General features: G+C 35.8%; 1 protein-coding gene across 3 annotated transcripts in view; it reads left to right on the plus strand.

Moving 5' to 3' along the window:
• Positions 1 to 14059, plus strand: part of CCDC88C (coiled-coil domain containing 88C) — a 110956-nt gene that overhangs the window by 75016 nt on the left and 21881 nt on the right. For all 3 annotated transcript variants that reach the window (XM_081937292.1, XM_081937293.1, XM_081937294.1), the window contains exons 10-19: positions 141 to 299; positions 1664 to 1810; positions 2858 to 3002; positions 3534 to 3715; positions 6295 to 6432; positions 7147 to 8217; positions 9023 to 9150; positions 9959 to 10100; positions 11889 to 12035; positions 13816 to 13977. In XM_081937292.1, coding sequence (XP_081793418.1) covers positions 141 to 299; positions 1664 to 1810; positions 2858 to 3002; positions 3534 to 3715; positions 6295 to 6432; positions 7147 to 8217; positions 9023 to 9150; positions 9959 to 10100; positions 11889 to 12035; positions 13816 to 13977 — 2421 coding nt within the window. The remainder of the gene's footprint in view (positions 1 to 140; positions 300 to 1663; positions 1811 to 2857; positions 3003 to 3533; positions 3716 to 6294; positions 6433 to 7146; positions 8218 to 9022; positions 9151 to 9958; positions 10101 to 11888; positions 12036 to 13815; positions 13978 to 14059) is intronic.

Below are 14059 nucleotides of genomic sequence, written 5' to 3' on the forward strand. Positions count from 1 at the left end.
TTGTTTTGTGGGAATGAATAGGGAATGAATTGTGCATACTGAAAATAGCATTAATTCTTAGTCTTGCTCTCCTTATGGTGCTTCCTTTTTTGTTAATAAGTCATTTCAAAAGTTTGCTGTACTGATTTTACTTTATTCAGAATATTACCCTCATGGCAGATGCCCGCTCTGCTCGAGCCTACAGGGATGAGTTAGATTCCTTAAGAGAGAAAGCAAACAAAGTGGAGAGACTTGAGATGGAGCTGGTCCGGTGTAAAGAAAAGCTTCACGATGTCGATTTCTACAAAGCACGGATGGAGGCAAGTTGGGTTTTAGCAAGAATGGGAATTTTGGCATTTGCTAATTTAATCTGATGTATATTATATACTGCAATTGTTTAGATTGACACTTGCTACCTAATGGTATCATACAATGATAACAACTTAATTCTTATAAGAACTAGCAGCCTTTGGACATTTTGATGGCCATGGTCCCATATAAAAGGTGATTATGAACTATCTTTTCTCTGACTGAAGATTATTTCTAACACTACCTGTGAGCTGGTCACCTTATATTCTTAATTATATCCTGTCCTGGATAAAGTTTTTGGGAAACCTGAAAGGGAACATATCAATCCATCCCTGTCTGCCAGCCTACAAATATAATTCCACCTGTAGCTTTCTCCTCTCTGTAGAAGAAGACACTGGTAGAGGAGTATGAATACAATTAACACTCCAGCCCTGGTTATTTAAAACTGTAGCGTAATGACACTCTTCCTCTCTAGCAAAAGACCTGGCCATAGGTGACAGCTCACTGTTAGATTTGGAGTCTGTGCTTGGTTTAAGTCCAGATGGTTAAGGATTCTGGTAATCAACAGCATGCTCATGCATCCCACCTGATCATTCCGCTGGGCTGTATAGTGCCCAGTTTCTCCTGGAAATACTCATATTCAGATTCTGGTATGTCACTTTTCTAGGAAATCAACCTCCATACGCTAACTCCAAAATCTGCTCTCAGACTCTCATTTTTGAAGAAGCGTCATATCAGAAGTTCAGATCTGAATGTAATGCTCTACATTAAGGGTGTCAAAGTCAAGACCCGGTGGCTGGATCTGGCCCACACTCTTAGAATTCATCAACTTACGTTGTTTAGTAAAGTGCTGACTGTTTCTTTGCTCTCAAATTGTTTACGAGATTAAAACTTTTCATCTACATAGAGGAAGAAGTAATAAGTAGTCCAGCATTGTACCCTGTCATCTTATCTACAATGGCTAATTGCAACTGTTAATTGGCAATTTGTTTATTTACTTATTTTATTTGTTTGCTGCCCATCTCACCTAGAAGCAGATGCTGGTATTTCATCAGGCATAATTGTATTTCATCCTGTTATCATAATTATTTTCATAGGGATGTAGGGAAGGGTTCTATTCTTGTAGAAAAATGCATATGAAAATTACTTTTACATTCTAACATAATACTTTTGCCGATCTAGCTAAATTCTAACTTTGCAATAATTGAAGAATTTAAAGATACAACATTATTTTTCTAAGTCATTCATTGCCCACAGAAAAAAATTTCATAGTATGCTATTGATGCTGATATTAAACTGATCATTATTAAAATTGGATGGTGTTTGAAACCCTGGTTAAATCACTCAGCAATTTTGTGGTTTTTTTAAATTGCAGGAGCTTAGAGAAGACAACATCGTATTAATTGAAACAAAGACAATGTTGGAAGAGCAACTGATGATATCAAGAGCTCGTGGTGATAAATTACATGAGATTGAAAAAGAAAATTTGCAATTGAAATCCAAACTTCATGACATAGAACTGGTACAGTATGATATTTTTAAACATTGACAGAATTTCTTTTCAAGCTAATTAGCTTTCAGGCAACTGAACAGTGGTCTCATACCAAAAAGATTAACTCTCTTTGAAACAGTGCAGCATTTTTTGAAAATGCTGAGAATCAGATTGACACTAGCTTGAAAGCATGAAGTTATATTCATGTGTCAAGTTTGCATATTTTAATGGTAATGTATATTCCATAGAAGAAACTAAATGTTTAATTGCCACATTTAGGATTAAGGTCTCACCAGATTGCAGTTTTTGTGGCAAGAGAAATCTTTCCAAATGTATAAAATATTTCTCATACAATTCAGTTCCAGCCCATAATCAAAGCCTTATTCTCAGAATGCTCATGTTAGACAAAATAATTTCCAAAATACTTTAAGCTTAGGAGGTGTGAGAAGGCAGAATGGATGTGTAAGAAGCTATGGAGGCTCAGTGTTCTGAAGCAATATAATAGGAATATAGGAGGCAAATGATTAAAAGGTAATTTAACTTTTGCTTCATACTTTCTTTGTGAGCTCTCTAATTGACCAAAATGGATAGTGGGATGTTACAGCAAATTTTATTTACAATTTATGGCAGTTTTCTTCTATTCCGGTTAAGAGAAGCATTGTTTTAAAACATACGAATAATTGCCTAATCTACTCAAATGGTGATTCATCACTAATTCATCAGTAATATAGGCATTGGGTATCCTTTAATGTACATTTGAGTTTTATCTTTATCTTTCCTTTTTATTCTTATGTATATTACATTAGTTCTGCTGATATTGACATAGAAAATTCACCTTCCATTAAGAAAAGCCAGACAAGAGGTGATTTTCTATAATTTTAGATATTTTCAAACTGTGCATTAGATGTTCTTCCACCAAACTGGTGGGAGTTGATATCTTGGTCAGGATAAACTTCAGCCCCTTATTTTGGCTGAAGAAATTGTAAATGTTGCCTTTGCTGCATAGCTTTTTTTGTAGACCCAAATGTCTTATCATTCAAGCTAGATTATACATCTATATGCCTTGTCCTCCATTAGGACAGGGATATTGACAAAAAGAGAATTGAAGAGCTCTTGGAAGAAAATATGGTGCTAGAAATTGCACAGAAACAAAGTATGAATGAGTCAGTCCACCTCGGCAAGGAACTGGAACAACTGTCAAAGAATACAGATCTCTCAGATAGTAAGTATGACAAATCAGTTTGTTATTCCTCATGTCATGTCATGTATTTGATTTTTGTTCATTAATTCAGAATTAGTAAGAAAAAGGAAGAATTCCTACAGTGAACATGGGTTCATATATTGCAAAACAACCAAAGTAATTCTGTGTTCCATTCTTATGAGATATTCTTCCTTTCCTTTCTCATTTAAAAAAATGACTCGTTTTACTTCATTATGAATAATCCATAATGCAGAATGAGATACTCTCTATTAAGCCAGGCTTTCATTAAAGTCCATGTTTATGGATTTAAAAGTGACTGTTTTTAATTAGTTGTTTAGAATTACATTTTAATAAAATAACACTGGCTAAGATATACCTTGACCCCCTATTTTAAATGGTTGTTAAATAAATTAAAATTATTTAATACAAATTAAAAGATTTTATTTAAACAAATTAGTCCATTCTGATCAACAGATTAAGAAATAGTTGGAAATGGATCCATGTTTTCAAATGTGTTTATTGTTGGGCATTCTGGATATTGTATTTCAACAGCAAGGAAATCTTTTGTCTTTGAGTTGAATGAATGTGCATCAAGTCGTATCTTGAAACTTGAGAAGGATAACCAGAGCCTGCAAAATATCATCCAGGAGCTCAGAGATGCATCTATAGTCACTGAAGAGAATAGCCTCAAATTTGTAGAACTGCAAAATGAGAATCAACAGCTTGGCCAAAAGGTAAATAACATAATTTATATTTACAGTCACCCAATCAAGTGTGTTTGGAAGTTATCTACCACAAGACATAGTGTTGGCTATCAGTTTGGTTGGCTTCCAAAAAAAGGATTGAACAAGCTGTAGCTGTTGGCCTTGAAGGCAGTGCATCTGCATCTGAAAGCAGTCTGCTAGGAGACAAATTGTGCTCTTGGTTGGCAATTGTGAGAAAAGATTGTTGACTAGACAGGCCAGAGGCCCTTCATTCTGTCCCTTGTCCTTTTTAGAGCAGTGTTTTTTCGGCCTTGGCCTGAAGATGTGTGGACTTCAACTCTCAGAATTCTCCAGCCAGAATTCCCCACTGTGGCTGGGGAAATCTGGGAGTGACATCCACACATCTTCAAGTAGCCAAAATTGAGTAACACTGTATTACAGAAACTGTTTAGATTTTATTTGGTCCTTTTAGTTCCTGTTAACTGGTTGACAGCATCCTTAGAGGGTAGGAACAAATCTTAACATTTCCTACACTCGTATTAGTTCTGCATCTGCTCTGCACTGAGAGTATAACCAATTTGCACAGTTCTATATGGTTTGTGTAGGGCACTTCTCTATTTTTTTAAAAAAAAGAACAGAATAGAGTGGCTTTGCTGTTAGTGTTAGGATTGGCAACTTTTCGATGACTGTAGTTGGGCTATCCTTGGAGTGTCCAGTTTTGGATAGCTCTATGATGTAAAGAAAATAGTACTGCTATGTGTTGAGGATGCATGTTTTACTAGTGTTCATTGTCGTTGTTGGGTTTTTTTTCATAATGTTGACTATATTTTTCAGCCTAGTGCAGAATGGTAGAAAGAGGACAGATTCATGACATATCACAGAAGAATTTGCTATATATTTGGCAGTTGTTTATAATCTATTACATAGACAAAAGTAGTAAATGACAGTTGCCCATACCTCTGAGCTTATCTCATTTCACCCTTCTTAAGGTGATACCCAGATCTTGTGAGCTCAGCATAATTCAGTTCCCTTGTTTGTCCTCTGGCTTGAAACAAAATAGTATTTTCAGAGCCCTGGGATTATGATTGACCAAATGCTGAAAGGTGTTAAGAGGTTGGATGAAAAAATAAATAAAAGAATGCAGGAAGATAAGTAATAATGGCAGTTGCTTGAAAAGGGTACGACCATCTGAAGAACAGTTGTTAAAAATAAAAGTCATTGGTTAATGATCTGCTTCATTTTGCATCTGTCTTTGTGGTTGACAAAATAGGCCACATCATCTGACCAAGCTTATTTGGGAGGAGAATTGGGCAAATAGGTGACCAGAAATAAAGTTATAAGCCTGAAAAAGAAAGCATATATTTACAACCAAGTTTAGTTGTCTAACTGTATCTTCTTAAAAATATGAAAGCATTCATTTTTTAATAAAAATATGCAGCTCATCTGTAGTCAAGGAATGGGGGAGGGAGACAATGTAGATCTATTTTTTTAAAGAATTAAGGCGTGAGAATGGATCAAATTTTAGGTTGGTTAAGCTTCATATCCATTCAAAAATTTTGAAAGTATTTTTTGAAATTTTTGAAATTTAATACATTTTGAAATTTAGTAGGCTTGATTTTGAGATGTCCTAAAATAGATTAAATAATCTTCGATTTTCAATCATCTGAGCAAGCCTTAAACACGTGAGTTATATTATTTAAATTTCATGTATTAAATGAAATTGTAACATTTCACCCTGACAGTCTGAGTGGAAAGAAGCAGATTTAATTAGATCTTCCCCTTTCGTTTCTTGTCCTCTGACAAGACAATCCTGCAAGTTGAATTTACTGCCACAAATGATTGCTATTTCAGCCTTCAGTTAATTAATATCCTCTTGAGAACAGTAAAACAGGTGGCAATTATAGGCTTCTTAAAGTTAAATGTTTTAATCTACATATTGGATGAGTGCCTTATCTAAACTTTCCTCTCATGTAAAGTGTGTTCTTGATTCTCCAGCCTTCATCCTTTTCTAAGTCATCCATATACTTCTTAGTGCCAGTAACTTTTAGTTTTTGGATATATTGCCAATTCATTCAAATGCAGGTAGCTCAACTGGCCCAGCACTCTTATGGCCAATTAATTTTTTATATGCCAATAATAGCTTCAGTAGGCTTGCTGAATGTTGGAATATCCAAGACTGGATATTCTTTTATGCAATTAGAACTTATAGAGTGTTACCTCACACATATGCAGACTTTTTGTGTTACATTCCTTGTGTATCATTGAATTCATGGTAGTCATGTTTACTACCTGCATTTGGTACTTTGGGCAAAGGGAAGGAGGTAGAAATAGTCATTTTTGTACCATCAAAAAGCAGTGTTGTTGTAGGTATACATCCATACATGTATCTAATATATTTTAGAAATACCATCTCCTCCCATTAACTAGCTGCTATGTTGTCTTCAATTCATTGCCACGCCTAAAGAAGGTGGAAGCCAACATATTTTATTTCTGTTGTGTTATACTGCTTTGGCAAACGTATTGATAAAGATTAAAATACTTAATTTCTCAAAATGTCCTTCTATGTGCACAGTGTTTCTTCTGAGTTACATAAAACATTTTCTATCCAGATTGAGAAGCTGCAAAATCAGATAGAAAAGGAGAAACAAAGTAATCAAGACTTGGAGGCCCTAAGTGAAGAACTCTTGAAAGAAAAGCAAGATCTTAAGAACACAATGGAGACTTTAAAAGCTGATCAAGAAAGACAGGTAGAGATGTGGGTTTTGCTGAAGTTATTCCTAAAATAACTTCAGTTGGGTGTTAGAAAATTGTTGGCTTAAATATATATATAACAAGAGGAGAAACACGTTTTTGCTGAATTCAAGAACTGAGCAGACTCAAAATAGAAAGCAGTTTATCCTTTTATTTTCATACTTATATTTAAATTGGTTGAAATGTTAACTTCTCCAGGAACTGTGTTTCTGGTTGAGTCACCTCAGTATAATGATTTAAAATGAAGAGATGTCACATCAGCTGACATTGCTAAAGGTGTAATTGAGTTGCATGAAGTATTGCACACTGACATTGCTACATAAATATGCCTTCCAGAGTATCATTTGATGAAATGTATCTGCTTGAAATAATGCTTGATTGTTCAACTGAATCATCTTATTCTTTTTCTCTTGAATTTTGGATTAAGTCTAATTCTTGGTGTTAGCAACACCATATGGCCTTCAACCATTCCTCTAACATTTGTGCTATTGTCTTGGATAAAGACAAATGTCATATGGCTCATTGTGTTAAATGTCATTTAAAAATAAAGTAAAAGCATGAATCCAACAATACCTTTTTTTCTCATACTGTTTGCTATAAAACAGTCAATTTCATTTTATTAATCCATATTTTCTTTTATCTAATATGAAATCTACAAGAGTGCATATTTGGTACATAAAGGATGATCTTTTTTTTTGTTCTGACTCTAGATACAAGACTTAGAAAAAGAAACTGACCACCTGAATCAAGTGGTTTTTTCTCTAAGACAGAGATCTCAAGTCAGTACAGAGGCCAAAGTGAAAAACATTGAAATGGAAAACAAAATGCTTCACGAGGCAGTTAGTGAGAGCAACAGCAAGCTCAGTAAACTTGAATTTGAAAAAAAGCAGTTGCAAAAAGATTTTGAGCAAGTTAAAGAAAAAGTGGAAAGAGTAGAAGAAATGGATAAAGAGCTTCATCGGCTGGAGAGGGTGAATGACCAGCTTGCCAAAAAAGTTGCAGTCATGAAAATTACCACAGAGAAAGTAGAAGTACTTGAACAAGAAAACAAAGATCTGGAAGTAGAAAATAGAAAGCTGAAAAAGTCTCTCGATACTTTGCACAATGTTTCTATCCAGCTGGAAAATTTAGAAAAGAGTAATAAACAGCTAGATGACAAAAACCTGGAGCTCAGGCAAATTGTAGAAACTATGAGATTCACCAGTACAAAATTAGCCCAGATAGAGGCAGAAAACAAAGAGCTAGAAAAGGAAAAGGAAGAACTTCAAAAAAACATAGTCATGCTGAAAGTTCTGCTCAAGAAATCAGAAAGGTTGGAGCTGAGTTACCAGAGTATGAATGCTGAGAATCAAAAACTGCAGCAAATTCTAGAAAGTAGCAATAAAAATGTTCAACAGTTGGAAAAAGAACTCCAGGGTGTTGAAGATGACAATCAAAGTCTTCAGAGAAAATTGAAAGAAATGAAGATCTCAAGTAAGCAGGTGGAATGGTTGGAAAAAGAGAAGAAATTGTTGGAGCAAGAAGTGTTTCAATTGGATAAAGACAAAAAGATGCTGGAAAAAGAGACAAAGAGACTGTGGCAGCAAGTAGAGCTAAAAGATGCTAACTTGGATGAGAATGCTATAAAATTAACAGCAATTGAAAAGGAATACAAGATTTTAGAAAGAGAACTTGCTAGAGTCAGTGATTCATCAAATAAGATGAAGGAATTTGAAAAGAACAATAAAGATCTACAGAAGCAAGTTACTATTGACAAGAGAACTCTAGCTACGTTAAGAGAGGTAAGCATAATTTCACTGCCTACCATCTAACAAGGAAATAGGAAACCAGGATGTAGCGATTAAAAGCTTTACAACTTCCTTAGAAATAGGGAATAATGAATTGTAGGCAGTCATCACAGTCATTGACTGTATAATTCATGAAAGCCAATTGTTAATTCACGTACAACACAATTTTGATTTATCTTACACTAAAGTTCAGTTTACTTTATCATGCTGTAGTATGTGCAAGCCTTTTGCAAATTCATGGAGCCTCTTTGTATAGTGGGACAATATCAGTCTTTTTATGAACTATTGGTATTTCAAATAGTGGAGATTATTACCTTATACAGTCAAGTTAATTTTAACATACTCAGATGTTCCATAACTGATGACACTTCTCTTTATATGAATGAAATGAGAAATTGCAATAGATTTACTCATTTAATCATTGCTTGGCATAGAATAGCTACTTTATTTTAGGAAAAAAATTGTAAGTATTGTATGGAAGCTGAGAGATAATCATTCAAATTATTGAAGAGCATGTTCCAAAAAAAGCTATTGCTCTTCAAGTATGTTGAGCTATAGCTGTTTTAGTTGCTCACTGTTTGTGAGAAGTGAAGTCCAATAGATTTGGAAAGTACCAGTTGTTTATAGACAATGTCTGATTAAAACCATTGTGCAAGTAAGATTTCAGCTACATCTAAAACCTTGATTAAAACATTTTGATTTATGTTTCTTCCTAGTAAAATTGTGTACATGTTCACCACATTTTTCCCCTAGCAGCCTTGGAAATTATTTGTTTTGTCATCATTGTTCCTATTTGCAGGATTTAGTTCTTGAGAAGTTGAAAAGCCAGAAGTTATCGAGTGAGATGGATAAATTGGACCAGGAACTAGAGAAAATGGGATTAAATAAGGAGCTGCTTCTGCAGGATGATAATGGCAACAGTGATAAGTGAGAAGATAGTTTGTTTCCGAATCTGTATTTTTCTGTATTTTAACTTCTGTTCCTTTAGTCTCCTCCACGTTTTAGGCATATGTGCTTCTTTGCCATTGGAAGTTATAGTTGTCAGGTAGCTGGAAGAAAGTCCCCAATCTAATCTAAATCTTTTAAACAGGTGGTTTTCTTATTTAAACAAATGGCCTACAATTGGCAACAAAACTACCAGTTGTAAAAATTTGTTAAATAGTAAGTTTCTGTAGAAGCATTCTTTCTTCCAATCACTGCTTGAAAGAGTATGAAAGCTTCTTTAGATAAAGGATTGCAGTTATTTTGTGGATAGTGGTCCAGATACCACATTACAACAAGTGGAGTGGGCCAGAATAAAACGAGGGACCAGGACAAAAATGAATCTGATAAATGTGGAAATCAATTTACAATCAAATTAGCCAAACACATGTATACTTAATACTTTCCCCTTGTATCAACTAAAAATTCTAATCCTATTGTGATGCTTATGGGTATACTGGAAGTTTCACTCAGGGATTTCTGAAATGACATGACATAATCACTATCAGAGATAATAGTTCTTTTCCCCACCATGGCTTGTCTCTGGGGTAAGCCCCTTTGCATGGGACAAGCTTTACTCCTAATCTAACGTTGCAATTCTATACATTGATCCTATTCGTTGATTTTTCCCAGATGAGAAAATAAAATACTGATATAAAGTAAATCTTAGGCATTCGGCTAATACTTGCAAAACATGGACTTTGTTCTTTCATATATTTTCAGTTACTGACATGCTGTCCTTAACACCCCTCAGGAAATATAAAATCTTGGAAAGCCAAACTGAATGTATTCTAAAGACAACACTAGCTAGTAAAGAAGAGAAAATTGTTGCATTGGAGGCCAAACTACAAGAGTTTATTAACTTAAACCAACAGTTACAGAACGAACTAAACATGGTAAGACAGAAACCCAGAAATAACGCTCAATAGTAGCAAGTGACCCATGACAGGTCACCTATGAAATAATGCAAACCTTGATATATACAGAAATTCTTCATCCTGATTGTAAGAAGTGCTTTTGACCCTGTGCTTTCTAATCTATCGATGAAGGTGTCTGGTTTTTGTTTATGGCTTAGATCAGGGGTGTCAAACTTGATTTCATTGAGGGCCGCATCAGCATTATGTTTGACCGTGATGGGGGTGTGGCTTGGGGGTGTGGCCAGCTCAATGTCACTCATGTTGGGGGCACCTGTGGTGGCCCGAGTGTTCTACATGGGTAAAATGGGTTCCCATTTTTGAAAGCTCTGTTTTCAGCTGCAATGACCATCTGCAATTCTCTGGCTGCGAAAATGGAGTTCAGAAGGGCCACACGCAGCCCTCCTGTGCTCCATTTTCACTGGCAGAGGCACCACACGCCAGTTTTTCACTGTTTCCAGAGCAGCCTTGCAGGCCAGATCTAAGCAACCTGCCAGCGGGATCCAGCCCCTGGGCCTTGAGTTTGGCACCCTCGGCTTAGATCTCTATGCAGTTTTATTTTACAATTACCTAAAAGGGATTTATCCTAAATAATTACCTGTAATTCATCTTACATTTACTGAGAATAGAAGATGCCCTGTTTAAAGTGAAGGAATAATTAGGAGCTGCAAGTTATGAAAACAAGTGCCTGAAAACAGGAGATGCTACTAGCATTGTTTCAAGTTCAATGAAGATGAATATACTAAGCTCTGCTCTCTTATTACCTTCCACGTATAGAAAGTGAATGTTAGCAATGGCTATATTTTTATTTATTTATGAAACTTCTCATGAATGAAAACAGAATCCTTAACTGAATATTCTTGTAATCCATTAATAGACATTTATTCTTTTTTACCCATGGAGGGAAAGGAAAAGAGAATTGATTAACATATGAATGGGACAGGACTGACACGTTACGGATTCTTACATCCAAACTAAATACTTCAAATTGATTGAGATTTAGTTACAGAGTAAGCATACATAGAAGATTGCAGTTCAATGAACCAAGGATTATTTGGTTTACCCAGTGTAAGCTGCTCTAACTAAATCCATCCTCAGTACTGCAGTAGTCTAGGTATATTTGCTTGGCAGCATTAACTATTAAAAGTCTTATGCTTACTAAACCCAGAGTTTTATTAATTCTTTGTGAGTGAGTCATTTGTTTATGAAAATACAGTTTCTATATAGAAGCTCACTTAATTTCACTGATGCAAATGCCTTATTTTATTTGCAGAGACTTTTAATCAATAGTCCTGATTTCTTTTTTCTGGCCTTGCCTAGTTTTGGCTGTGGCTCTGGTTAGTGTATATATAGGGCAGGATCTCACCTGCCATCTTCAAGCGTGGGCTTTTAAGCCCACGCTTGAAGATGGCAGGTGAGATCCTGCCGAAACGTTGCAAAGACAATCTCAACCTTACACGGGAAAAGACCCGAATACAACAAAACCAGCATACCTACACCCGTGAAAATCTACGAAAACAAACATACATACATATGTGCGTGTGTGCACATACATAAACCCTTGTAAAATGGGTAACATATGCACTTTTTTCGGAGACAAAATCTCCAGAATTGATTTCAGTAAACATAGTTGACCATGTAGGGTTTTGGTCTGTATTTGTAAAGTTTTTTCCTATCTAATGCTGCTTTTGTTGGAGGATTTTCTTACATTTTGTGTCATCTTTTCAAGTAAATAACTCCACATGTTACAATCTTTGCCTACATTTACAGATGAGGAAGGATTTTGAATGTCTTAAGCAGAAGCAAGAAGAGGGAATTTTTGTGCAGAAGCTGAATCAACCGTTGGAAAATTGTCAGAAGGAAGCAACGATGGAGCTTCTCAAAGTGAAGGACAGAGCTATAGATCTAGAAAGGAATGTAAGATGTCAGCTCTGTGTGTGTTTATTTCTATTTTAGGTTACAATCAATTCATGTATTTTAATTCATTCTTGGGTTATATTTGAACATGTCTATGTACCAATTGAGTAGTGTCTGCCTACTCCTCCATGCATCTGCGGTTCTGAACTTATTTTGTGCTAAACTGCAATAAATACACATTTTAATATAACGTTTCAGAAGCTTATAAGCTTCTTATAAGATAAGCTTATAAGTTTTATAAGATATGAAGCATCCCTATGAATAATACTTAACATTATTTTCTTTAATGTGTTTCACCATTCTAAACATTTAACCTTTCTTTCAAGTTGGTGAAGTAAGTTACCTAAATAAAAAGGGCAGAGAAGACCTTTCTTCCTTTCATTGGGTGGTAGCATTTTTCATGATTGGATTGAAAAGAACTTTGCAGAGGATGCTGGACCACTTTTACGGTGACTGTTTGTTCAAAAAGAGAATTGGGCAATTCTGTACAGCTTCACTGCAGCGTTACCGGAAAAGAAGTATGACGGTTGTGAATGCAGTTGTCTTGTCAGCCAGTAGAACACAGGCATAACCAATACCCAACATCTTGTGCAGATTGCAGGTGCTGCCAATTGAAAAGCCACCGAATGAGAGATAGTCTGTGGCACACACGTAACAACAGTTAACACTAAACACCCCCCCACACCTCCCAGTCCTGTGGGATATATAGCAAAACCTTGGTAATTTCAGATCTTAAGGTAGATTTCAAAGAGAAGCTGGGCTGAGGGCAGGGACCACCATAAATCACCTCAAAACTTCTAAGGAATGTAGGGATCTTAAAAAGACAATTCCTAGCTCACAATCTTCCATAGTGATTTCACAAAAAGAAAAAGAAAGAAAAAAATATAGGCAAGTGAAACAGGTCTCCGTGGCAGATAGACCGGAGCAGATGGGTTTCTTCTTTGCTGAATTGGACTTCCTGAGATTGTGGTGTGGCGTTCCTAAGACTTTTTATTCCCTCACTAGTGTCACCAGAATGATTCCTCTATTGCTCTGCTGTCTTAGAGCAATTAACCATTATAAGCCCAATATACTTTCTAGTTGAACTACCTGAGACTTCTCAGGAAACAACAACTGAATGAAAAACTGCTGGTGACCTTCTATCACTGCACTATAGAGAGCATCTTAACTTACTGCACCTGTGTATAGTTTTGTTAATTGCACAGTGGCAGATAGGACAATGTTCCAGAGGGTTAACAACCTTGCCCAGAGGATCATTGGTTGCCCCCTCCCCTGCTTGGAAGAGCTTTATAGCTCCCACTGCCTTAAGAACGTTTGAAACATTCTTAAAGATCCATCTCAGTCTGGGCACCCTTTTGTTTTGTTTTTTTGAACTATTGCCATCTGGCAGAAGGTACAAGACAATAAAAACAAGGACAAATAGGCTGAAAAACAGCGGCTATCCCAGAGCAGTAACTATGTTGGATTCTACTGTATAGTGCAATACTAATGCAGTATCGGGGTTTTCAATTCAATGTGCAGAATGTGAAGGATGTGTGTTCCTATTATTATTATTATTGTTGTTGTTTTCTTACGTAATATATACACTGAAGATGGCATTTAATTTCCTTGTATGAGGTCCAATGACAACAAAGCAAACTTAACTTAGTAACGGGAAAAGAAAGCAAATACCGCAGGACTTTCTGCCGCAAATTATATAGCAGTTATATATAACAGTTGATCTCAGACCATGTGAGCATTTTATTTCTCCTGCTTTATCGGTTATTTTCTCTCTCTTCAGAATGCAGCCCTGCAAACAGGGATACAGCTTCATAAGGAGCAACTAGCACGTTTGGAAGTGCAGAGTAGCTCCCTCAATAGCCAGATCCTGACACTACAAAAGCAAAATGCTTTCCTTCAAGAGCATAATACTGCAATGCAAACACAAACAGCTAAACTCCAGGTGAGAAGAAATGTGTCTGAAAATTTCTAGCTAGTTTGTTTTAGAGGAAGCAGAGAAAATAACTATTTTATATTGTGAATGC

Source organism: Natrix helvetica, assembly GCF_964273705.1.
Source record: "Natrix helvetica genome assembly, chromosome: 1".
Taxonomy (NCBI): Eukaryota; Metazoa; Chordata; class Lepidosauria; order Squamata; family Natricidae; genus Natrix; species Natrix helvetica.